At 39.0% G+C, this 25492-nt stretch overlaps 3 protein-coding genes across 3 annotated transcripts; all 3 read right to left on the reverse strand.

Moving 5' to 3' along the window:
* Positions 1-5372: 5372 nt before the first annotated feature.
* Positions 5373-6928, reverse strand: LOC122064950. Its single transcript, XM_042628735.1, has 2 exons — positions 6724-6928; positions 5373-5782 (listed from the first exon to the last, which is right to left on the reverse strand). Exons 1-2 carry the CDS (start codon positions 6926-6928, stop codon positions 5373-5375), a joined length of 615 nt encoding a protein of 204 aa, XP_042484669.1.
* A 459-nt stretch (positions 6929-7387) lies between these two features.
* On the reverse strand, positions 7388-8347 carry LOC122064959. The gene has a single exon (XM_042628742.1). The coding sequence runs from the start codon at positions 8345-8347 to the stop codon at positions 7388-7390; it is 960 nt and encodes a 319-aa protein (XP_042484676.1).
* Positions 8348-22012: 13665 nt separating this feature from the next.
* On the reverse strand, positions 22013-24599 carry LOC122064964. Its single transcript, XM_042628755.1, has 4 exons — positions 23103-24599; positions 22495-22802; positions 22161-22386; positions 22013-22063 (listed from the first exon to the last, which is right to left on the reverse strand). The coding sequence occupies exons 1-4, from the start codon at positions 24597-24599 to the stop codon at positions 22013-22015; spliced, it is 2082 nt and encodes a 693-aa protein (XP_042484689.1).
* Positions 24600-25492: the final 893 nt, after the last annotated feature.

The raw sequence follows: 25492 nt of genomic DNA on the forward strand, positions 1-25492 counted from the left end.
TCCATTAAGTGTATAACCTAGAAAACCTAAAGAGAAAATGATAGATAAGACTAATGGCCGTCATAGACAGGAGAGCATTCTTGCAAGTAATCTTCTCCGACTATGGATCCTAATATGTTTGAAACACTTTTTGTTTATCCATCAAGATGAAATCTAAGAAGATAAATATTAGCACAATTGGTGCTATCTTGGGAGATTATGAAATAAACTTTGTTGCTTCACTAAGGATTAGGAGTTAAAAATGGGCAAAACAACGCTATCCACTTACTCAGTCATTGTGGCAGTTCACAAATCAATGGGAGTCCGTGCAGAGGCATCTTTAGTGCATGAGACAAGGAGATAACACAATGTTTATGCATCCACATGTGTCTAGGTGTAGCCATATGCAAGTGGATAGCTTTATTTTTTCCATTTTTATATTAAAAGAAAAAAGACTGAAACTAACCAATAACCTATAGAGTGTATACGTACCCTCTTGGGTCTTGGCGCTTACTTCACCGAGAGTGAAGATGGTATAAAGATCGACTCTTGTCACATAAATTCCTCTTTTTCTCCTATCATTTTCCTCCTATTCTGATGTGCGTGGGTAAAGTTCCCTTAGATACAGTTCCTTGGTATGTCAAGGGATAAAAAACAAAAAAAATCATCCGTTGAGCAGGTTATTCCTCCATTTCCCATACCTTAGCTGGGTGTTGTCTTGTCACGCACCATCTTCTCTCAATGGACAGTGGTTACTGGTAACGGTTGGGCCACAAGGGTGACAGGCCTTCTTTACGTACTGTACCAGGGCTTAAATAAAAAGCATGGACCGTATCTTTAGGTACCACTACACTTATCACTCGAAGTGAACTGTATCTGTACTTTAGGAACATATCTCACTATGAATACACCAACTATAGTGCATTCTAACTCCAAAGTCAAAAAAAGTAAGCCAGCAACATGAGAATATTGCCATAATGGTTGTCCATCAAGGAAGGAACCCTAGTGTTGAAAGATTGACAGCAAAAGCAAGCTTTGCTTCCTTCTTGTTCATTGTGCTTGAACTGATTGACATATTAGAATTACTTATAACCGTTCTTTGGGGTCTTAGATTCTAATCTTTTCTGCCTTTGAATCAAAATTTTTATCTTTTCATAACTTACGTTTTATTAAAAGACGCCACAATATTAGTGTGCAGATTCTTGTGGATGCTTTCTCACGTACCACTCATGAGTTCGGAATACATCCTCTTTTCTAATTAAATGCTCACCTTTATTAGATGATTCATCACCTTCCCATCCATTTGTATAGAAACTATATTGACACATCATATGAAACCCTCTCTCATTTTGTTTCATCTCCTTTTAAGCATTGTTAGAAAGATGAGTATTGACTCACTTATGTAGAGTAAAGAAAAATTGATCAAGAGTCTTGAAGACTAATGTAATATTAAAGTGATAAAATCAGTCTAAGCCTTCCTGAGTTGCTTATAATTTTATATTTTTATCTGAGCCACAAATGAAAACTCACTAAGTTTGATCGTTTCCCCTCTTCTTCATTTATTATCATTAGTCAATAGTAATGGTTGTGTTTACAACCATTTGCTTGTATTGCAAATCTTGTCTTCCTTCCACTAAGCAATTGAAAAGCATCAATTTGTAGTTCTTTGATTTTTTTTTTTTTATATATTTTAATGATTTATGGATATTTATTATATTTAAAAAATTTAAAAAAAAATTATTTACCTTGATCAAACTTGACTTGCTCTGAGTCACTAGGTTTTGTTGAAGACGAGTCGAAAAACTTGATTTTTCAACAATGCCTCAAGCTGTATTTTCTTAAAAAAAAAAAAATATATATATATATATATTAATGCAATTTTAATTTCTTGTTTTCAAAAAATTATATTCACGAGTACATCATGTAGAATGACACTCAGTTATACTTGCTGGAACAACTTGTTAGGTGGCAATACATACTAGGAGTCCATGTCATAAAAAAATCCACTCATTTTACCAAGTAAAATCTAATCAGCTCTATTTGGTCTCAAGGGGAATAAAAAAAGGGAAGGGAAGTGCAAATTTTCATACTTGAAAAAGAAATGTTTATAATCATACCCCATGTGACAATATCATTAATTTCAAACCATTCCATTGATTATTAAATTTCACTTTACTTGGCATCCAAAACCCTTCACCATAATATGTAAAATAAAAATTGCATAAATAATGTATCATTAACATATAAGTACGGTTACGAAAATTAAGTAGTTTATACAATCACATGGGGTAATGGTTACAAAAGTTTCTTTTTTAAGTTTGAAAATTTCACTTCACTTCTTTATTAATTTCCCTTGCAATAAAACATAGGTTGAAAAAGCAAATATGACGAAATTCAATGGTCAATTTTAAATTTGTTATATTTAAAATTTGACATTTGTCCTATTAGCTCAGTTGGTTAGAGCGTTGTGCTAATAACGCGAAGGTCTCAGGTTTGAGACTTGCATGGGCCATAAATTTTTTTAAAATTTTAACTTTTTTAACTAAAACTTGATTAGTGAAATGATTATAATTCTTTTAACTAAAACTTGTTTATTTTTAATTTTTAATTTTTAACTAAATTTTGATTAGTGAAATGAGTGTAGAATAACTTTTCATGGCATGTATATATTAACATTAATTATCTTGTAAGGCATGACAGTGATGTGCAACTTCCCAGTCTTTTTGTTTTTTTTTTTTCTTAATCTTCATAATATTTTACTCTTTTTTTTTTTTTAATTAAAACTTGATTAATAAAATGAGGGTAGAATCATTTTTCATGGCATGTATATATCTTTTTTTTGGGTAAGGGCATGTATATATCAATATTGGTCATCTTGTAAGGCATCACAGTACTAAAAATGTATATATCACTATCTTCTCTTTCAAATTTCAAAGATTAAAGAAACCATGGAATGAAAAAGAGACTAGAAAGATGTTAGACACCACACGTAACAGACCAGGTCTTCCTGCACAACCTCACAATCACTCGTGCAGAAACTAGGGTGCAAAACTTTATTGGAGGGTGAGGAAAAGCCCCTTAATGGGGGCAGAGAACCATTGTGGATCAAACAGTGGAAGATTTCTACCACTTAATTAATTCCACTTCTCCAGCAAAGTAATACATGTATCTGCAACACAACTGATAAGATCCATGGAAAGGAAAACCATTTGAACACATCACATATGTTCTTCAGTGATCAAAAACTTTCTTTGCATTCCATTTTTAGTACTCATCGGTTCCCTATTTGAGTTGACATGCCCACACTACTTGTCCTAACGAAATATATGACATATAATTTCATGACCAGAATCATGGTTTGGTGAGGATAGTGGGGTTGGTCAGGAAAGGTCTTTGAAAGACGCAGAATATTACAGCTAGGAAACAAGTCATAGAACCTGCATCCAGAAGAGGAGGGAAGTCTCCGGTTTGACACTCTACCCCTTTTAGCTTAAGGCAGACAGTTAGGTAGTTGGACTCTTAACATATCAGAGAAGGTCATTGTTTCGATCTTCTAAACTCCCCTACCTTCTTGAAATATAGTAGAATATAATAGATTAATAATTAGTAATAAGTGTGGCTTAGTGGCCCCTTTGCTGATCTCTAATGGGTCCTTATCTGTCCCCAATGTGGGTCTTACAGAAAAAGAAAAAAATAAAAAGATCCATTTAGAAAAAATAAAAGAAGGGTTAATGCAACTAACCAGAAATGGCCATGCATGATAGAATATGAGGGTGTTAATTGATATGGTATAGCAGACCAAGAGTAGATATCGAAACCATATTGTATTGAGAAAGTTCCTTTACTTCAATACCTAGTGTGGTGTTTATTTGGTATAAACATAATATCTTATTCAATACAAATATGATTTTGATACGGTTTCTATTTGATACTCGTGCCATTTTTTTTTTTATGGGACATATCATATTTGTAGCTAGTAATTCGGCATTCATATGGGTGTCAACCGGAATGGTTTCAGTATTTTGATACGGTTTAGTGCATATCGAACAGTTTTGTCTTAAAAACTGATACCGTAACAGATCGAGAAATATAATGTTTTGTCATACTATTTCGGTACAAATCTTTCCTTCGGCACTGTTTCAATATGGTAACTCAATATGGTTTCAATATCGATACCAAATTGATACCCTTAGAATACCAATGGCAGGTGCCTTTTTACTTTGTTAGGTTAAGATTAAGAGGTGATTTAAGGTAACATATTTACTAAGGTGGACGCGATAATTCTGAGGAGATCAGAAAAATAAATCCAATTGTCCCATGGTTTCACATCGTATGGGAGAGTGGGCTGCTGCCTGGACATTTTCTGTTTGGCAACTGATGAGGTGGTTAGCTCGAAAGAGGTATGCTTTGCGTTTCAGTGTGACCTTTTTTTTGGTGCATCTGAGTCTTTGCAGCATCTATTCTGGAGTGTAGCTACTCTAAGGCAATATGGTATGCCTTTGTCTCTATCTTTAACATTCCTTGGGTGCAAGACGTTTCTTTCAAGGATTACTGCGGTGGTGGAGATCTAAGGGTAAGCTTGCCCTAGTCAAGCAGGCTTGGAATGCGGGTCTCATCCTTGTCCATTATTTCTTATAAATGCATCGAAAGTTAAGAAGACATGATGGGAAAAAGTTAGGATCCGGCTCGTCTCCACCACTGACGCTCTAACGAGCGTTCAATGATTTTACTGATGGTTGACACATGGATTCTGATAAATTCGATGGAAGCATTTTTCTAACATTACATAAGTGTTTCGGTTCTACGATTATTAAACGGTGTCGGTTTCACGGTTTTAAAAGCTTTTGATCGTTGGTTTATTCCATACGATTTATATCCGGTTAGCAATCGATTTGCTAGTTTATTCGGATGTTTACTAAAAGTTGCTTTTGTTGATAAACATTTCAATTTTGTATCAAATTAAATGAGGCATTAAACAAGCAAGGATTTAACTACATAACTACATAATAGGAATAAATTATTGAATAGACTGTTGGACCGCCTCTTTTTTTTTGCTAAAGGATGATTTTATTGAAGGAAAAAGGGGAAAAATACATCCAATAAAAGAAAAGAAATACAAGCAAGCTCACAACCACTACAACCACTTGCAAACTCCACCTTCGGCATGGCCATCAGCAAATAGTACAAGCGAGGGCCTAGCAGAAGCGAAAACTATGCCTACCCGAGGCGTCATTTACTAAATCCTCTAATACATGACTGGGAAAAGATGTGGAGTAGTCAGAGGCTCCCAATTTTGCTGCCTTCTTTGCCAAAAGATTTGCCACTGTGTTCGCCTCACGGAAGTAGTGGCTGATCTTTCATGTAACGGACTGAAGGAATGGGAGAGCAAACCGTCATTTTTGTGAAACAAACCAAGGGATACATAGCTTCTGAGTGGCAGACACTATAGCTGTCGTAGCTGCCGAGTCAGACTCGATCCACAAGCCCCTTGTGTTCATATTCATAGCAACCAATATTGCTTCCGTGACAACGCTAAATTCAGCTTCATATATTTTTTTAACACCCAAAAAAGTACTGAAAGCCTTACATACCTGACCATTTTTGTCACGGACAATGCCCCCTACTCTTGTGCGACCCGGGTTTCCCAATGAACTGCCATCAACATTAATTTTGATCCACTGATCTGGAGGCTTACACCAATGAACTTCCAGTGGCGGCACAAACTTTGGGTTATCAATCTTCAGCACCAGTTTTCTGCAACACATAATATCAGCAATCGATTTCACTTCACCCTTAGAGGTCCCTGCATATAGAGCAAGATCCTGGCAGATGTATTGAAATGAGTAGATCCCATTCCTCTTTTTTCCTTCATACTGTCTTATATTTTTTTCCCTCCAGATTTGAGTAGCAATGATGGTAAGCCCTATCATCCAAGAGTTTTTTAAATTGATCGATCTTGATTTTCTCTTCCACCACTGAAATAAGCTATCAATTGACCCATGTTCAGACCATCGAATTGCGAAACAAGAAGTGAACTTCTCCCAAATATCTCTGGAGAAAGAACAATGAAGGAAAATATGCTCCATACTTTCTTCGTCCTGCTCATCTAGAGGCTAGTAAAATTCATTTTTTTTTTTTGATAAGCTCGTCCATTGGGAGTCTTTCATGAGCTAGTCGCCATCCAAAGGTAGTAATTCTTGGAGGGAGGTTTTTATGCCAAACCAAAGAGTTCCAATGCACTGCCAGTGAAGCTCTTCTAATATCCTCCCATGCTGAAGTGGTAGAAAAAGAACCAAGAGGAGATAGCTGCCATATGCATAAGTCCTCAAATTGGACACTGGGAATCTTCACCTCTTTTATTGTAAGGAAAATTTGTTTGAGTGAGTTAAAGCTGACCTTTGGTAGTGACCATTCACCATTCCTGATGAAATTGTTGACCTTAGAGTTGCAGGGGAGGGGAGGGAGGTCAGGAGTCTGAATCTTCTCAAGAATAGACCTAGGGCCCTCTCTCCAGAAGTTTGCTAGATCGCCTCTCCCAATAATCCAACGTTTGTTCGCCTCCACAGTCTTCCACACCTTATTGATGCCCAGAGCAATAGACGACAGCCGACAACCTTTAATAATGACCCATATTTTTTCACAAATATGGCTCTAAGAAAGGAATTGGTAGCACATTTCTCATGCTTTATTCTCCACATCAATTTCACAGCATTGCCATGTTCGTGTCTCTGAGTCTTCTGATACCTAAACCCCCTTCTTTCTTCGGTTTGTAAACAAACTCCCACTTCATTGTAATTGGTTTCGAGGTATCCACTTCCCCTGCCTCGATGAAGTTCTTCATCCATCTTTCCATGGTTACCAGAAGAGTAGAGGGCCACCAATAGATCGCAAAATTATGATTAGGGATGCCAGAGATGACTGATCTAACCAACTCCACTGTGCCCGCCATCGACAAAAGTTTACCTTTCCATCCTGCAAGGCGCCCCTTTACTTTATCCAACATAGGTATCAATGCCTCCTTTTTTATTCTTCCCTTGATGATCTCAACACCGAGGTATCGAGCTCAAAAGCTGCAGATGGGGATGCCTAAAGTCTCAACGATGGCTTGCTTACGAACTGGAGCAATTTTTCCTAGGAAGAGCTTGCTTTTCTCGAAGCTGATGTGTTGGCCAGAGAACTCCTGATATTTCATAAGAAATTGTTTTAGATTAGCCACATACCTGAATGAAGCATTCGAGAAGATAAAAATATCATCGGCAAATAAAATGTGCCCAGGGGTTACAGTGCCTTTAGGGCCATGAATGGGCATAAGATCTTTCTGGTGGATCAATCTTGTCAGGCCTCAAGATAGAACCTCTTCTACCATGATAAAAAGCAAGGGGTATATAGGGTCTCCCTGTCTCAATCCTCACTCCACGCCAAAGAAGCCCTGTGGACCTCCATTGACAAGAACTGATATCTTAGTTGAAGCCAATAATTGATGCAGCCATGTGATCCAATTTTCTGAGAATCCAAACTTTTCCATCACCTTAAAGAGGAAAGACCAAGAAATTGTGTCGTATGCCTTTCTGATGTCTATTTTTAGACCAAGGCCACCCCCTCTCGTGGCAGAGTACATCAAGTTTGCCAACTCGGATGTCACGCTAATGTTGTCATGGATCAGCTTCCCTTTTAGAAAAGCTCCTTGTTCTTTCGAAATGAGTCTGGGGAGAAATCTCTCTAAGCGCATAGCCAACACCTTAGAAATTATTTTGCAGAAAAAGTTGCCCATACACAATGGGCGATACTTGTCCGGGGTCTCGGCTCCGTCCACTTTAGGAATCAGGATCAAGAAATTGTTGTTAACGCCTTTAGGCATACGACTAGTCCTGAAGAAGGCTTTCACCGTGTTACAAATATCACTTTCCACAGTGCACCAACACTTCCTGAAAATTTTTTCAGAGAAGCCGTCTGGGCTAGGCGAGCTTTCAGGATCAAGCTCCCAGACCGCCTTCATGATCTCTGCATTACCAGGAAGTGAGTCCGGGTGAAATATGTCTACTTGTTGGAGGACCCTCGGAATGCTGTCCAAAAGCTCTAGATGGTCGATGGTAGGAGCATTTTTGTGAAATCCCTCATAGAATTCCGCAATATATTCACCCAAATTATCTTGCCCTTCCACAATCGACCCATCCTGTTTTTTGAGGGATCGGATGGTATTTCTATTTCTTCGCATTTTAGCAGATAAATAGAAAATCTTAGAATTTCTGTCCCCAGAATTCATCCACATGATTCTTGCCTTTTCTACCCAAAGCTTTTCATGATTATCTTGCACCTTGAGTAGAGCCGTTTTAGCATCAGCCTTCATTGTGAACAGTTGATCCGACATCCCATTACTGTCAATCTCCTCCTGCACTTGGGAGAGATTTTTCTTTGCCTCGTCGAGATCCCTTTCAAAATGGGGAATGGTCAATTTTGCCTAGCCTTTTAATGCCCCTTTGAGCCACTTGAGCTTAGACATTAGGGATAAAATAGGGGAACCCGGAACCCACTTAGCCCAGGATTCAGCTACAGCCTTGTTGAAGTCCTCATGGTCCGTCCAAAAATTATTAAATCGAAATGGGCAATTTGGAGGCGCTGGCTGCTACTTGATACCACGAGTAGAGGGGAGTGGTCAAAGGCAAATCGAGGAAGGAACTATTGAGAGCAGTCCTGAAAAAAGGATATCCAATCTTCGTTACAAAATCCTCTATCTAGAATAGCACAGACATTACCTCTGTGGCGATTGTTTGTCCAGGTGAATTTCTTGCCCATCAAGGGCACCTGAGACAAGAGACATGCGTCAACCATGGCTCCAAATTCCGCTGCCGACCCCATAATGAAATTTCCTGGGCCACGTTTCTCGTGAGATTGAAGGCAGACATTAAAGTCACCAATAACAGTCCATGGAGTAGGAGTTTGAGGACTATCGGCCACCAAATCCAGCCATAATGCTCTTCTCCCTGCCCTGAAACTGCTTGAATGAACAAAGGAAATCTGGATATGGTTCAGACCCCATTCCAAAGCAATTGTAACATGCTGCTCAGACTCAGATACAGATACAGTGACCTTCAAATTTGTTCTCCACAAGATCCATAGATTTGGAATTCTATCGAGTCTATTGTTATGAATAAAATCATCGTAAAATCCCAATTTTTTAAAAAACAAATTGGGAAAGTCACAGGTACCTATCATTGGTTCTGCGATACACAGAAGGTCTGGATCCTTCTGAATAATCAACTCTCTCAAGGCCCGTCTTCCGACCGCCTTCTTGATGCCCCTAATATTCCAGAAGAGGACCTTCATCAAATCACTTCTTTGTTGGACAACCTCTATAGTCCTTAATTCTTCCCTAAATTAAACCATTATGTTTTGTTAAAACAACCAAATATTTAAATTGTTAACGGGTTAATTGAATCAGTTTAAACAGTTCGATTTCACGGTGTCAATTTGGTTTGAAACCAACGGGTTAAACAGTTAAAACCAACCCAACCCATTAACTAATCAGTCTTAAACTTGAAACCAGAACTGAACCATTTACTAAATGGTTTTGCAATTTCGATAAACGGTTTCGGTTTCAAATTCGCATCCTTATTTGAGAGCAAGGATTCATGTACCTAACCCCATTTAGTTTGGATAAGACTATTAGTTGTTGTTGTTGTTGTTGTTGTTGTTTATCAATAAATTATCATCAAAAGTTGTCATTATCTTTGCATGTAAAATGACAAGACCTACCCTTATTGAGAAAACAAATATGTTATACTAAAAAGATTATATTATATATATATTTATTTATTTATTTGATAAAGAGGTTACAAATTACTTGACACTTTAAGGGTTTCAATAAGAAAATTCATATTATAGTTTCTTTCTTTTCTCAATGAAAGAAAATCATATCTTTTCATATGTGCATTCAAAAAACAAAAACAATTAAAGAAATGAAAAAGGAAAAGATTTTTATGTCTTTGAAAATAATATATAGTAAATTGTTTAAAAAAAAAAAAAAAAAAAAAAAAAACTTCTTTTACACTTCACTTAAAGAATAATGAGGCTTGTCCAATTATTAAAAAACAATGTCGCATGAAATAAGTATAGTATAGCACAAAGCTCAATTGGAGTGCAAGTGGCAGTGATCATAGCTAAGCGGCATTACATTTTTCTCATTGGTATTAAGATCAGAAGAATCATCTTGTTATGCCGCTGAGCTAGCAAACCAACTTTATAGGATTTTTTTTTTTTTTTGGGGGTGGGTGGGTGGTGTGTGGGGGAGGGGGCAATAGCAAAGAAAATCTCAATAGAACCTAGACGTGAAACCATCCAAATGCAGGTCATGAAACCTAGGTGTGAAACCGTCTCTCCATATGTCTGAGCGAGAGCGAGAACGAGAGAGAGAAAGAGAGATGAAGCATACCTCGAGCAACTCTGCAACTATTCAGCGAGAGGAGAGACAGGTTGGATGCTCTGCAACCCTGAAGCTCTTCAAATCTGCTGCTGCTCAATGAGTCCAACGCCTCTGAAGTTAGGGTTTTAGCATGTATGAAGAGAGAAAGAGGGAAAAATAGAGGGCGAGGAGTCTGAGATCAGGTTTCAAATCCTCGTTTAGGATCTCCTTTGCGATCGTTCAGCGAGAGGAGAGACAGGTCAAAGTCGACGAGCCATCGGATTTGTTGGAGTCCATGAGTCGACCATCGGAAAGATCGTTGGATGCTCGTTGGAGACGTGCCGGTTCTAAAATGTCTGGTTTTGCGTAAGGTTTTGAAAGCATTTTAAGCATTGTTGGAAAACCAGGTTTTGTAACCCAACTCATCATCTTCAAAACTTGGTGACTCGGAGCGAGTCACAAAAAACCAGGCGAGTCATGTCAAATTTCCCCCTCTCATTTCCATTCTAGTCTTTCTTAAGCAATATAAATAACTAATTAATAAATAAATCAAATAAGACAAGATAGAATAAAAGTGTTGTTTTTCAAATTTTTTTTTATTTTTTTATTTTATTTTATTTTATGAAGCCCATCATTCATTATCTCTTGGATGACAGTGATAAGATCCGACTTGGAGATGTTATGGTCATGAATCATGTTTTTTTAATTAAAATTTAGATGTATACACTCAATAGTCACTAGATTCAATATAAAAGACCTCAGACATTGAACATTTAACATCATTAGAATATATTTTAGTTCAAAACTATTCAGAAATGCCGATTCAATTTGACAAGAATCAGTTGATTTGTTTTGACTCAGGAAAAACAAATGAGTCCTGAATGACTCAGTATAATTTGGTTCGAGTCTTATCATTTTTTAATACAGGACAAGTCTCCATGACTCTTGACCAGATTTCTAATCTTTTGACCAAACTCGGCTTAGTTTTTCTAGTCGAAACCTGATTTGCCAACAATGATTTCAAGAGCTTTTTCCCAATTTCTAGTGCAGGATAATATTAGTAGCAAATTTGGTATGTGCTAGAGTGTTGGGTTTGTCTTTGTGCCCTCCTAGAGCTCCTGTTATGTGGTGCATTCCATTTACGTTTTAGGTTAAAATAAATAACATAGATGGCTGCTCTCTAGGCAATCCAAAGAGAGCGGGTGTTGGTGATGTTGTTCGAGACTCTAAGGCTAAAGTTATTTCATCTTTTGGATTTTATGTTGGTGTTGCAGTAAACTATAAAATGGAATTTCAAGATCTAATTTAAGGTATCAAGCTCGCAAAACAATTGGGCATCGAAACATACTCGATGGCGGTAACCCATGCAATATAAAAATGTCTATGCTTGGTTTGTTATGCAAGATTGGATATTCTGTATCCCTATCTAGTCAGTATTCAGTGAGATCTAACCCTATTGTGGATTACTAGGCAAAATTAGCTGCTAAACGTGGCACCTCTATCATTTCCCCTAGTATGCCTCCTTCAGTTCAGGATGAGCTTAGTTGGGATCTGAGCAGATCTCGTTTCCGATTTGTTTAATTTTGGTTTTTGGAGTTATGGGTTACGTCTCCTGCTGATGGTCATGCCAAAGGTGGCGATGTGATCCCAGGCTTTCAAAGTCCCTCAAGCTTTATGTTATATTTCTGGTATCCTTTTTTGGCCCCTCCTGTACATTTCTTTTTTTCTTTTCTTTTCTTAGTAATACAAATGACCTTTTAGTGAAAATGTATTTGTAATATACAAAATATGGTTGATAATTGACTGTAATACACAAAATGTGGTCAAAATTGTAGCCGTAATGCATATTGTAAAACTTAGCCCACCTTAAATATAAGATCAATCCAACTTAAATGGATTATTCAGATAAGTATGAATAGATTTAAAAAAAAAAAAAAAAGTTCCTGTACTTATTTGAACCTGAAACTAGGTCTTCCTGAAGCATTTGCAGCAATCACCTCTGATATGTAATGACAAAAGCTGCAAAAGATTCCCGTGACACCCGTCTTAGCCGCTTCTTTGGCCTGTTAGCTCAGTTGAATAGAGAGTCGTGTTAATAACGCGAAGGTCGCATGTTCAAGAAAAGATATTTAGCCTTCACATTCTGCAATCTCAACACTTTGACTTCACAGATTTAGCCTTTTCTTTCTGCCATCTCAACACGTCTACTTCTTCCTTCGTAGGGAGGTCCTCTTCACTTGATGTGGCTTTAAATTTCAATAAAGAAAATGCATCAGAATTCAACTTTTTTATTGCTTCTTTCAATAATTCAATTCATATCAAAATTACATGCAAATATGTTTGTAAGTACAGATTTAATCGTTTTTAAAGGTAAAATGTAAAATTATGTATGAAGACTACAATTTAGTGGTAATGGATTCAAAAGGAAACAACACCTCTTTGCCATTTTAAAAAGACAAATAATATAAAAAAATTTTACCTCATAATCAGCATTATAGTGCATATTCTTGCTCCTCTATACTACCTTGTTTTGATCCTCCTCCTCAACATTATCATGTAGTCTATCCTCAACTCCACCAATCTTTTGCTGTACAAATTTTGTTGCATTGCAACTAGTAATGTAATTCAAGTTAATTAATCAATGAAGGAATATATAGATTCAATACAAATCAAATTTCAAGTATAAAATTATCAAACTAAGACACTGTTGATTCTGATGAGCTAACAGTCATAATTTTAGCCTGACCAATAAATAAAATAAGCATCTAGAAAGCCATCAACAATATACATATTCTCATTTACGCCACATCCAAATAGTCATAGCCATCAAATAAACATCATGATATCAAGCTAACAGAGATCTGGGGATTAGAATGGACATGTATGCAAAGAAAAAGAAGAAAACAGAGAAAAATTCAAAATAACCATTGATAGAATAAAGCTTGTTATTCGTATTAGTCCCAGATCAATTCTAAGTGGGAAAAACCCTTTCCTCATATACTTGTGAACTCGTCTTATTAGATTGGTCTTTTGAGATGGAAATTTACAAGATTAAATCTCATATCTTTTTGTTATGTTAGCATTTCTCTAATATCAAATGAAAATTTATTTACTTATTAAAAAAGAGGAATTTATTTTAGAAAAATCATGTTGTAATCAAGGTTGGTGAAAAATATATTGTAACCTTATTTATTTTGTCTTTTTATAATATAAATTTTTCAATGAGGGTAAATAAATCTCGTCATTTTTCATGCATGACTGAAAAGGCAATTAATTTTTTTGACAATGATATATTGATAAGGTGGACAAGTGGTTATGTGATATAGCTGTACAATGATAGGGGTCGCTCAATATTTTTTATTTTTCATCATTTATTTTTTTGTGGGAGGGGGCAAAAGGTGTCAGATGAGCAAGGGGCGTTCCAGAAAGGTAAGATTATTTCATCTAATATTGGATTAGCCTCTGAGCTTGCTAATTTATTACATACATCTGTCAGAGGGGGTGGCATGGGTATTAAGATTGACGTGCAGAAAGCCTATGACACATTGTCATGGGATTTTCTTTTTGCAGTCTTGAAAAAATTTGGCTTTTCGGATGTTTGGTTGGCTTGGATTCATGAAATTTTGGTTTCTTCTAGAATTTCAGTTTTATTGAATGGTGGTCCAGTGGGTTTCTTTGGAGTTGAGAAAGGTTTGCGACAAGGGGATCCGCTATCTCCTATGCTTTTTATTTTGGCAGAAGAAGTGTTGTGCAGGGGTCTAAATGGTCTATTAAAGGAAGGAAAACTGAAGGCGCTCCCTGGTCCTAGAGGTGCTACTGTCCCCAGTCATCTGCTTTTCGCGGATGATATTTTTATCTTCATGAATGCAGGAGCAAAACATGTTAGATGTCTGAGAGAATTCCTGATTAATTACCAAGAATTTTCTGGCCAAAAAATAAGCTTGGAGAAGAGTAAGGTTTATTTTGGCAAAGTCGCCCCTCACAGGAAGAGGTATATTTCTGATCTGCTGGGTATCCCAATTTGCTCTCTTCCGACGAGGTACCTTGGGGTTGAGATCTTCAAGGGCGCTGTCAAGAAGGATAGGATGCTTCCTCTTATGGATAAAATTAAATCTCGTTTACAGGGATGGCAAGGCAAACTCCTTTCAATGGCTGGTCGTGCAGAGCTCATTCGGTCTGTGATCTTAGGTATGCCTATTCATAATTTTTCCATTTATTGGTGGCCTGAATCGGTGATTAAAACGGTGGAACGATGGATTAGGAATTTCCTATGGTCTGGGGATATTTCCACAGTGAAGAAAATCACTGTGAAATGGGAAGAGATATGCCGACCTAAGGAGGAAGGGGGTTTAGGTATCAGGCGATTGAGGGATGTCAACTGTGCAGTGATTAGCAAACTTGTGTGGCAAATGAAGCATGAAGAATCTGCTTTTAGTTCCTTTTTGCGGGCTAGATTTGTGAATGAAGGTGGAGACCTCAAGAAGGGTTATAGAGCATCTTCAGTGTTTAAAGGTATTGCGAAGATGTGGAATTTTGTATCTCTATCTGAGCGGTGGATGGTGGGTACAGGTGAGGACATTTTCTTTTGGAAGGATCGATGGATAGGTCCTTTGTCTATTGCTGAGCTCTCCCCCCTCCCTTTGTCCCATTTTTCCTATAGCAATTGCAGAGTGGTAGATTTTATTGAAGATGGTAAGTGGTGTTTTCCCCCTATTCAGTCTGAATTTTTAAAAGATATATTCAAAGCTATAGGGAATATATCTTTGCCACAGGGTCAGAAAGACTGATGCTGCGGGTCTCTATCCTCCTTAGGAGCTTTCTCCACTAAATCGGCCTGGGAAGCATTGAGAAAGGTTTCTCCTAAAGTGGGCTGGGCAAAAATGGTGTGGAGCTCGGTTTTGATCCCCCGCCAATCAGTTTTTGGCTGGAGACTTATACATGGAAAGCTTCCTTGTGATGACAAGGTAAAAAGAAAAGGAGTGCCGCTCCCTTCTAGGTGTGAGGTGTGCAATAAGGCTGAGGAGTCTATAAATCACTTGTTCGTGAAATGTGATGGAGCTGTCTACATTTGGAGGGCGTTTGCTGAAGTCTTTGGTTTTCATTGGTCCTATCAGGGGGATGATTTTTTAGCGCATGTTTCATGGTGGACTCAAAAATCCAAATCCATTGGACTGTCTCAAATGTGGATGGCTGGTTTGATTCTTGTTCCATACTTTATTTGGATGGAAAGGAATTCTAGAAGATTTAGGGGTCTCCATCGATCTTATGGTCAAGTCTTTCATACAATAATGGAGGAGATTAGAAGACGTGGCCCAGGAAAAAATGACAGAATAAAATCTCGACTAGATTCTGAGAGATGCTTGAAGCTTAATATAGAGGTGCCAAGAAGGAAGATTAAAGGGGTGCAAGAAATTTTCTGGCTGCCTCCGATGGATGGATGGTGGAAGCTAAATTGTGATGGCTCGTCCTTGGGTAATCCAGGGAATGCTGGAGCAGGTGGCATTATAAGGGACAGCAAGTGCCAGATTGTAGCGATTTATAGCTCCTATTTAGGAATAGCTTCAAATTTCCATGCTGAATTTCAAGCTTTAATTGAAGGAATTGAGAGAGCAAGAGAGCTGAATTGTGCATCTCTGTGGATTGAATGTGATTCGGGCGCTGTGGTGCTCATGTTTCAAAGGGGTTGGGTCCCGTGGGTTGTTTGGCAAAGGTGGTCTTCCCTTATTTCTTATCTCAGTGGTATAAGATGGAAAATCACTCATTGTTATCGAGAGGCAAACCCTATAGCAGATTTCCTGGCGCAGATGGCTGCTAAGATGGAAGCATCTACATCAGTGGTGGCATGGCCTCCTGAGGTGCTTGACTTCATGGCTGAGGATGCGATGGGTAGATCGCGATTCAGATTTTATTAGTTTTCATTTTCTGTTTTTTGGCCTAGCACCTATCTTTCCGCTGATGGCAATGCCGTAGGTGGGGGTGGGTTCTAGGTGGGGTGATTTCTGGTTTTTTGTTTTTCTTTGGATCCTTTTTTTTATGGATCTTCTTTGTACAGTTTATGCTTTTTTCCCTTTTCTCTTAATATACATGACCATTTAGCGAAAAAAATTACCTCTTCTGCTTTTCTCTCTTTCTTTCTTTATTTCTTTCTTTCTTCTCTCTCTTTTTTCTTCTTTTTATTTTATTTTTTTGTGGAATCTACTTTCTCTGTTGGTTTTCCCTCTTTCTTTTTTAACTCAAAGTTTGATAAATTTGTTCTTTATTCCTTTCCTTTCTTTTTTGGTTGGGTGAGAACTTTCAAAGAACAGTGAATTCCGGCAAAGAAATTAAATTATCTAAAGTAATTTCTCAATCTTGAATCAGTCATGTATGAATTAGGTAATAAAAACGTACAATTCATTTTACAATGAGAGCTTATAACACAAGAAAAGAATGGCTACATTGATGAAAGCAGTCTTGCCCATGTAGCAACTTGCCGTTCTAAGATATTAGAAAATATCTGAGGTGTAAATCCATGTAGGTCTATAGGAAGGGAAGAAAGGTCGGCTCAGAACTGATAACTCTGTGGGAACACTAGGGACTTTAGTTGTTTTCCCACACAAGGAAGTTCTAGGAGGATGAGAACTTGCATGTCTACAGTATCTTGAATCCACACAGTGAGAAACCAACTTTGACTAATAAATGTAGGTCTTTGATGAGATGTACAAGATAAAAAATAATTAGGCCTTGTGGGGACCAACTCTAATGTATATAAATGCAAACACCTCTTGCAACATACAAGCTGCTAAAAGTAAGTATACAAGTGTAAGAATCTAGACCAGATAAACAATAGTATTAGATGATGTACCGTGACACCTGATAAAATGAGATAACAGTCCATTTCACATAAAAGTCCTAATGCATTTGAACCATCATCCCCTGGGTGCAAACCCAGGTGCTCTGCCTTTTTGAGCTAATGATTCTATAGAGGATCTTTCTATCCTAATCAAATGAGTTGACCATAATAATTTCACCCATCATCTAGCTTGGGTTTTGGAACTCTTCTCTTTTGATAAGAGAGGGAAAGTGTTGAAGCGATACATTCTTGTGGAAATTCTATGAAGCATATGGAAGGAAGGATATAATTGGATAGGGGTCACCTCAGCCTGCTCTTCATTCCCTTTCATATGATTGGTGGGTATTTCACCTGGTTATTACATCAAGGCCTTCCTTTGCTGAACCATATTCTAATGGCAAAGTCATGAGGTAAATTTCTAATAGGTGGATCAATGTATTATTAGATGTCCTTTTTCTAATAATCGATGAAAAAGACTGATGTGGGTTGGGAATTGACATATAAAGCCATCCTCTACCTTATTTGTGCACATAATGCTCATGCAAGTCAGGGACTAATCCACATACAGTGGATCCTACATAGCAATCTCTGCACCAAAAAATGGTCAGTTGGATCATCCATTCAATCATAATGTCTCCAGGATGATGTAGAAGGTCAAGAACTAAATGCGTTTTGGTAAGTTATAATGTTGATGCTATTTTTTCATCAACTAAGAAACAGGTCCGGGGCTTTATGAAACTCGGTACCAAGTCAAAAACTAAAGCTCCTTGGAAATGGAAAGCCATCTGCTAAATGGTTCTGTTTAAAAACCAGCCCAGAAACATTCATCTGAAGCAAATGTGGTGTGCATCCTTTACTTATATCTTATATCATATTTGGATGGAAAGAAACCACAAGAGGTATGATAACAGTAGAACTGGTAATTCGGTAGTGAAAGCTATTATCATGGCTATGCAGGGAGTATCTTGTGTGGTTCCAGTGGTGATTAAGTCGATGCAGGAGCTGATGCTTTCAGCATCGTTGAAGCTGTTAAGAGCAAAGCCCAAGGCAAGAAAGACTAATGAAATTTGTTGGGTCCATCCTTTTTTTGGTTGCAGCAACATAGTTATTAATGGGTCTCTCTTGGCTACCCAGGGAATCCAGGCGCTGGTGGAGTCGTTCGGAGTGACCTTGGGGTGGTAACGGTAAGCTTTGCCTCCTATATGGGTATTGCCACTAATTTTGATGTTGAGTTTGCAGCCTTCTTTGAAACTCTTAGGGTTGCTCAGAATTTGAATTTCAACTGGATTCAAATTGAATGTGATCCGAGAGTTGTGGTTTGGTGTGTCTTGAATTTTTCAATTCCATGGAAGTTTAAGCAGCAATGGATAAGTTCCCAGGAATTTTTAAACTCAATTAGATGGAGTATTCAACACTGCTTTCGAGAAGTTTACACAGTGGCAGATGGGATGGCAAAGCATGTAGCTGTGACTTGTCAATCATATGATTGGGATGCTCCTCCTAGATTTTCAATTTCTGATATTGAGTGGAATGCTGTGGGTAAACCACGGTTTAGATTCTCTTGAGCTCTGAGTTTTATCCGTGGTCTTTATATCCTCTCTGTTGATGGCAATGTCGAAGGTGGAGGGATATTGAGATTTTGTGTAAGTGCCCTTTTGGGATTTTGTACATCTTCATTATTATTTCATATTAATATATTTTTTTGCTGACCTTAAGCCAAAAAAAAAAAAAAAAACCACCCCAGAAACACATGCAGAGAACAGACCAGGGAAGAGAAGATTTGATTAGAGGATGGTTATGAAATGACACAGGGCTTGTTGTACCAAGTCTGAGAAATCTAGAACATGAATGCGGATTTTCAGTGAGTTGATATAGCATATGACTTAGGTAACTCAATCTTTGACCTGACCACTTTTATCAATCTCGGTATAGTATAACCACAGAATTAGTTGGCATTTAGGTTCATCACTTTTAGCCCAAAAAACAGCTAATATATCAAGCAATTCAAAATCCTGCTCCTTTGATTCCTGGAGTCATATGATGGGCAGGGCTGATTTTGACATTAGTACCTGGAACCTCCCCATACTCAGGTTGATATTTAGCCTTTAGGGCGGAGTCTTCCTTGGGCCTTGGTTTTATGTAACATCCATGTGAGTGAGAAATCCCTTTCCTAGTATACCTGTGAACACCCTCCTCTCATTAGATCGGTCTTTTGAGATTGAGATAGAACGTGGTGTTTTAGAGTTAGCAAGCAGTCTAGGGTGGCGTCTTGCTCATATGAGACTTCCCACAGATTTTCTGATTGAAAACAATAGCGTCCATCTTGCCTCAAGGTGTTACCTATGTAGACAGGATGAAGATAGTATTAATCACATCTTCCTCAATTGCTCCTTCTCAGTTTGCATTTGGGAAAAATTTTGTTCTTTTTTTGAAGTTGTATGGCCGAATCATCAATCCATTGAAGGGCTCCTCAGGTGGTGGAAAAACAAGGCTTGTGCTTTAAACTTGAAAAATCCATGGTTAATGGGGTTCTCCATTATTGTTGCTAATATTTGGTGGGAGCGAAATAGAAGATCCCATGATGGTAAGATGAGAACGGTAGAGCACAATTTTGAGTTTATTCGGTAGGAATTAGCTCTTTGTCTAAGGAAGTCACCGGGTGGGGTGAAATCTATCTCTGATATTTTGTGCTGCAAGAGACTAGGTTTATCCATTATGAATCCTAGTTCCTCTCCTCCCTTGGAAGTGCATTGGTGCAAGCCCCCGATGTTTTGGATTAAAATTAATGCAGATGGTGGCTCTCCGGGTAATCCAAGCAGAGCAGGCGCTGGGGTTATAGTTCGAGACAGCGAAGGGCAGGTGTGCAATGCGTTCAGTATTTTCTTGGGTATTAAGAAAATTTATGAAGCGGAGTTTGAGGCAGTAATGGAAGGGATTTTATTGGCAAAAAATTCTGATGCTAGGGTATTATGGATAGAGTCTGACTCGTCGGTAGTAGTTTCTGTAGTGCAGCAAAATCAGATTCCCTGGTTTGTGCTTCAGAAATGGGTGTTTGCTCTTCCTTTTCTGAATTCTATTCCCTGGAAGATCTCTCTTTTTTTTCGCTAGAAAGTCATTATATTAAAATGGAAGAAAAAGGAAGAAATTACAGAGGTACATCAAACTGAGAAAATAGAGTGAATCAAAAATAAAATCGATTCCCTGACCCCCACCTTCGGCATTGCCATCAGCAGGGGAAAGAGAATCCCACTAATCAAATCTATAGTTTGGTCTGCCCTCAGCATCTCTTCTGATGAAATCCTTAATGTTGGCAGGAAAGTCAACATTTATGGCTGATATCCCTGTCTTCGCCGCATCTCTAGCCAGGAAGTCGGCAATTGAGTTCGCTTCTCTGAAGTTGTGAGTTATTTTCCATGTTATACTCTCCAAATATGGCTGGAGGAATATCCATCTCTGCAAAGCAAACCATGGAATTTTATTTTGCTGGATAGAGATTGCAACAGCACTAGAATCCGTCTCTACCCACAGACATGGAATGCCCATCTCCCTAGCACGCATCAGCCCCACCATTAGGCCTTCGATTTCAGCTTCGAAGACTCCCGAGACACCCATAAAAATTTTGTAGGAGCCAAGAACGCCTCCCCTGTGATCACGAAAAATTCCTCCTGCACCTGCACGACCTGGGTTCCCCCTTGAGCTTCCATCAAAATTCAATTTAATCCAATTTGCCTCGGGTCTACACCAGAAAACCTCTAAGATTGCTTTTGGTGGAGATCGCTGAATCGGAATACCAAGCTTCCTGCAGCAAATGAGATCGGACATTGTCTTGACTTCACCTTTAGTGCTTGGCTTAGCAAACTGAATATCCTCTAGAATCATCTGCTTCAGGTATCTTGCCGGTCGTTCCTTGCCATCATGCCTTCTCATATTTCTTTCGCGCCAAATGTGATCAGCCACTGTTAGTAACCCCATGATCCATGCCTCTTTGCAGCAAACTGATTTCTGTTTTCTTCTCCACCATGTGAGGAAATCGGCCATGGTTCCAGCTGGCTGCCATTGCACATTGAAGCATCCACAAAAAAAGAGCCATATATCTTCGGAGTAGGAGCATTGAAGGAAAACATGAGAAGATGTCTCAGCCTCCATTCCACATAAGCTACATTTAGAGACAAGGACTATGCCCCTCTTTTGAACAGCGTCATCTGTAGGGAGCTTGTCGTGCACCATTCTCCAACCAAAGATAGACACCCTGGGTTGCATCTTTTTACCCCAAATCAAAGAGAACCATGGCACTTTCGGATTACGAATCCTAATATCTTCCTAGGCAGAATTAGAATTGAAAATCCCATCAGATGATAGACTCCACAGGCACATATCTTCACAGGGATAAGATGGAATTTTAATGGTTCGAATTTTCTCAAAAATATCATGCAGCAAAGGGGAGATAACATTTGGCAATTTCCATTTAAAATTGTCAATGAAGTCACTGACCTTTCCCTTGCAGAGAAGACTCGACTCTCCCTCCAGGCCAACTAGCTCTAGGATGGATTTGCCGCCCAACCATTTATCTGACCAGAACTTTATGCTGTCCCCATTTCCAATCATCCAGGCTTCTTTGGTGGTCATGAAGTCCCACATCTTCCTAAAGCCTGGCCAAATCGATGAAGGCTTATAGGACTTTTTGAAGGAACCATCACCCCTCAAAAATCTCGCCCTTAAGAATTTGCATGCTAAGGAATTCTCATGCTTGACCCTCCAGACCATATTACAGAGCATGGCTTTGTTTATGTCTCTGAGCCTTCTCAGTCCCAAACCACCTTCATCCTTAGGCCTGCAACAAAGATCCCATCTGACTGATATTTTTTTTGCAGTATCAATCTCACCTGTCCAGATAAAATTTCTCATCCACCTCTCCATTATTGCAATAAGGGATGAAGGCCACCAATATACAGCTGAACTATGGTTCATCATTCCCAAGATCACTGAGCGGACCAATTCCACTCGTCCAGCCATGGACAAAATCTTCCCTTTCCATCCTGCTAGACGCCCTTTGACTTTATCCAGAATGGGGATAAGCGACTCCTTTTTCAGCCTTCCCTTAAAGATCTCGACCCCCAAATAGCGGGTGGGGAAGTTACAAATGGAGATACCAAGCTCTTCTGCAATGGCTTGCTTCCTAGAGGCAGGAACAGATCCCAAGAAAAGCTTGCTTTTGTCTAAATTTATTTTCTGGCCAGAGAAGCTTTGATATTTAGCGAGAAAATTATTGAGATTTTTAACATACCTGATGGAAGCATTTGAAAAGATAAAAACATCATCAGCAAAAAGAATATGTGTAGGGATAATCGCCCCACGCGGACCCGATAGAGCTTTAATGCTGTTATTGGCTAGGAGCTCAGATAAGCCTCTACAAAGAACCTCTTCAGCAATGATAAACAGCATAGGCGAGATTGGATCTCCTTGTCTCAGACCCTTCTCCACACCAAAGAATCCAACAGGGCCACCATTAAACAGAACTGAGATTCTGGCAGAAACAAGGATCTGATGGATCCAAGAGATCCATTTTTCAGAAAATCCAAATCTCCTCAGAACCTGAAAAATAAAATTCCAAGAGATGGTGTCGAACGCCTTCTGGATATCAATTTTTAAACCCATACCTCCACCTCTTGTGGATGCAAACATCATGTTTGCCAGCTCTGAGGCAAGTGATATGTTGGAATGAATGATCTTCCCTTTCTGGAAGGCCCCCTGCTCCTCAGAGATAATTTTTGGAAGAACACACGATAATCGCATAGCCAGAATCTTTGATATTATTTTGCATAAAAAATTTCCCATGCACAATGGCCTGAATTTGTCAAGGGATAGTGCTCCTTCAATTTTAGGAATCAAAACCAGGAAATTATTATTAATGCCGTAAGGCATGAACCCAGTTCTGAAAAACCATCTGATAGCATTGCACAAATCTGAAGATATGATGTCCCAACATGATTTATAAAAAGCTCCAGGAAATCCATCTGGACCAGGAGCACTATCTGGATCAAGATCCCACACCGCATTCTTAATCTCAGAGTCAGAGGGAATACCATCTAGTCGACCTCTATCCCATTCTTCCAATACATTAGGAATGCATTGCAATAAATCCATGTGATTGGTAAGGGGAGTACCTTTGTGAAAATGCTCATAATAGCCCGCAACATATTCCTTGATCTGTTCTCTATCAGAGATCAGGGTCCCATCAACCATCTTCAGAGATTTAATGGAGTTCTTCATTCGCCGAATCTTCACTGAGATGTGAAAAAATTTTGAGCATCTGTCTCCTTGATTCCTCCATCTAGAACGAGATTTTTCAGCCCATAATTTCTCATAATTTTGCAGGGCCTTCAGATATCTGGTCTTTGCATCAGCTTCTTTGGCATAAATTGAGTCATTTATCGCATCTCTGTCAATTTCAGTCTGGATCTCCTCCATGCATTTTTTTGCTTCCATCATCTCCAAATTAAAATTTGGAAAATTTTCTTTTGCCCAGGAGCGCAGGAAGAGCTTCAATCTTTTTAATTTTTGAGCCATAACCATCATTGGCGATCCAGGAATGTCATTCACCCAGGAGGACTTAACTGCATTTAGATAACCCTCATGGTCTGCCCAGAACCTCTGGAAGCGAAAAGGACAGTTTTTTGGTCTTTCAGAGCCTTCAGACACCACCAAAATGGGAGTATGGTCAGACGCCACTCTCTGCAAGACAAATTGGTGACATTCTTGAAAATAAGAAATCCAGGCCTCATTGCAAAAGCTTCGATCGAGCACTGCAGAGACATGTCCCCTTCTCCTGTTATTAGTCCATGTGAATTTCCTTCCCTGCGAAGGAACTTGAATTAGAGAACAAGTATCCACCATTGCGCCAAAATCTCCCGCTGATCCCAGGTTGAAAATTCCAGGCCCCCTTTTTTCAGAAGATAGAAGGGTGGCATTGAAATCTCCAAAAATCATCCAAGGAGTAGTCAGCCCAGGATGGGTTGCCACCAAGTCGGTCCACAATTCTCTTCTAGCAGCTCTTAGGCATTTGGCATGCACTACAGATAAGATGAAAATTTCCTGAGCCCATTGCACAGAGACAGAGATTTGCTGCTCAGAAGACGATAGCACAACAGGCTTTGCTACACCTCTTCGCCAAATCAGCCATAGATTTGAGACTCCGCCAAGACGCTCGTTATGGATGAAATCAGGGTCGAAACCCAGCTTGTTGAAGAACAACGTAGGAAAGGCGTCAGAGGGAATCATAGGTTCGGCAATGCAAAGGAAATCAGGTCTTTTGTCCCTTAAAATATTCCTCAAAGCTAACCTTGCGGCAGCCTTCTTTATCCCTCTAATATTCCAATAGAGGGCTTTCATTTACTATTTTTTGATGAGGCAATACGGCCAGACTTTCGCAAAGTCTGCTCTGTATTGGTCAGGTGTTTCCCCTTTCCCTGTCTTCCAGGAACCAGATCCAAAGCCTCCCTTTCGCAGAGAGTTTTGTCTATCTGCTCTACCTCCTTATGATTAACCACCACCGTGCCACCATTAATCTCAAGAGGGTTGAATGACGAGATGACATTGTTGTACCATTGCAGTGCTTGACACTGACCAGTCTCATGTTGCTCGCCATGCCTAGACAGGGTCATCACCCGATCACCACTACCATGGTAAATGGAGCTTGAAGATTCCTTCTGTTGTATGGCCCTATGGGTGTTGTTCCCAGCCCCACCAGATGAAACAACATTTCTATAGGAACGTTGACCCAGAAGAGACCCATTTCCACCAACCAACCCATTATCTGATCCATCCATAGAATCCGCCCCATCATCCAAGTCATTCTCCCCATCATTCAAGTAATTCGTGTCAGCTAGATTATTTCTTTCCATATTCCCTTCTTCTTCTAATGGAAGGCATATTTGTATGTCTCCATTCAAATTATGCATAACTGATTTTCCATCAATGTTCCTTAAAGTGTGCGAGTCAAACATGGAAGGAGATCGTTCCTTCGAAAGTAAGGAAAATCTTTCCAAGTTAGACGCACCAGCCATCGGATTCTGCTCATTCCGGCGGCCACTGATCTCATTCCGGTGACCATTGCTCTGGACGCCTTCCTCTTCATCTACATAGGCCGCCCCTGGAATAGTCTCTTTGCGCTGCGACTCCTTCCTGGTCTCTGCGTCCATTCTCACTCTACATACATGGACAGAATGTCCCATTTTTTTGCAGAAACCACATCTAATCAAGGCATCTTCATAAATAATATTTTG

The sequence above is a fragment of the Macadamia integrifolia genome, chromosome 2 (genome assembly GCF_013358625.1).
Source record: "Macadamia integrifolia cultivar HAES 741 chromosome 2, SCU_Mint_v3, whole genome shotgun sequence".
Classification (NCBI taxonomy): Eukaryota; Viridiplantae; Streptophyta; class Magnoliopsida; order Proteales; family Proteaceae; genus Macadamia; species Macadamia integrifolia.

What these genes read in the sequence shown, in the direction of transcription:
- LOC122064950 (XM_042628735.1), bottom strand. Translation starts at nt 6,928, where the DNA reads ATGGCGGGCACAGTGGAGTTGGTTAGATCAGTCATCTCTGGCATCCCT. An exon ending in GAAGAAAGAAGGGGGTTTAG is followed by an intron (nt 5,783 to 6,723) that starts GTATCAGAAGAC and finishes CTCTATATGCAG; the next exon opens with GGACCTCTAAGGGTGAAGTG.
- LOC122064959 (XM_042628742.1), bottom strand. Translation starts at nt 8,347, where the DNA reads ATGTCGGATCAACTGTTCACAATGAAGGCTGATGCTAAAACGGCTCTA.
- LOC122064964 (XM_042628755.1), bottom strand. Translation starts at nt 24,599, where the DNA reads ATGAAAGCCCTCTATTGGAATATTAGAGGGATAAAGAAGGCTGCCGCA. An exon ending in TTTTCAAATGCTTCCATCAG is followed by an intron (nt 22,387 to 22,494) that starts GTATGTTAAAAA and finishes TCCTGCCTCTAG; the next exon opens with GAAGCAAGCCATTGCAGAAG. An exon ending in TGATGAACCATAGTTCAGCT is followed by an intron (nt 22,064 to 22,160) that starts GTATATTGGTGG and finishes AAAAAATATCAG; the next exon opens with TCAGATGGGATCTTTGTTGC.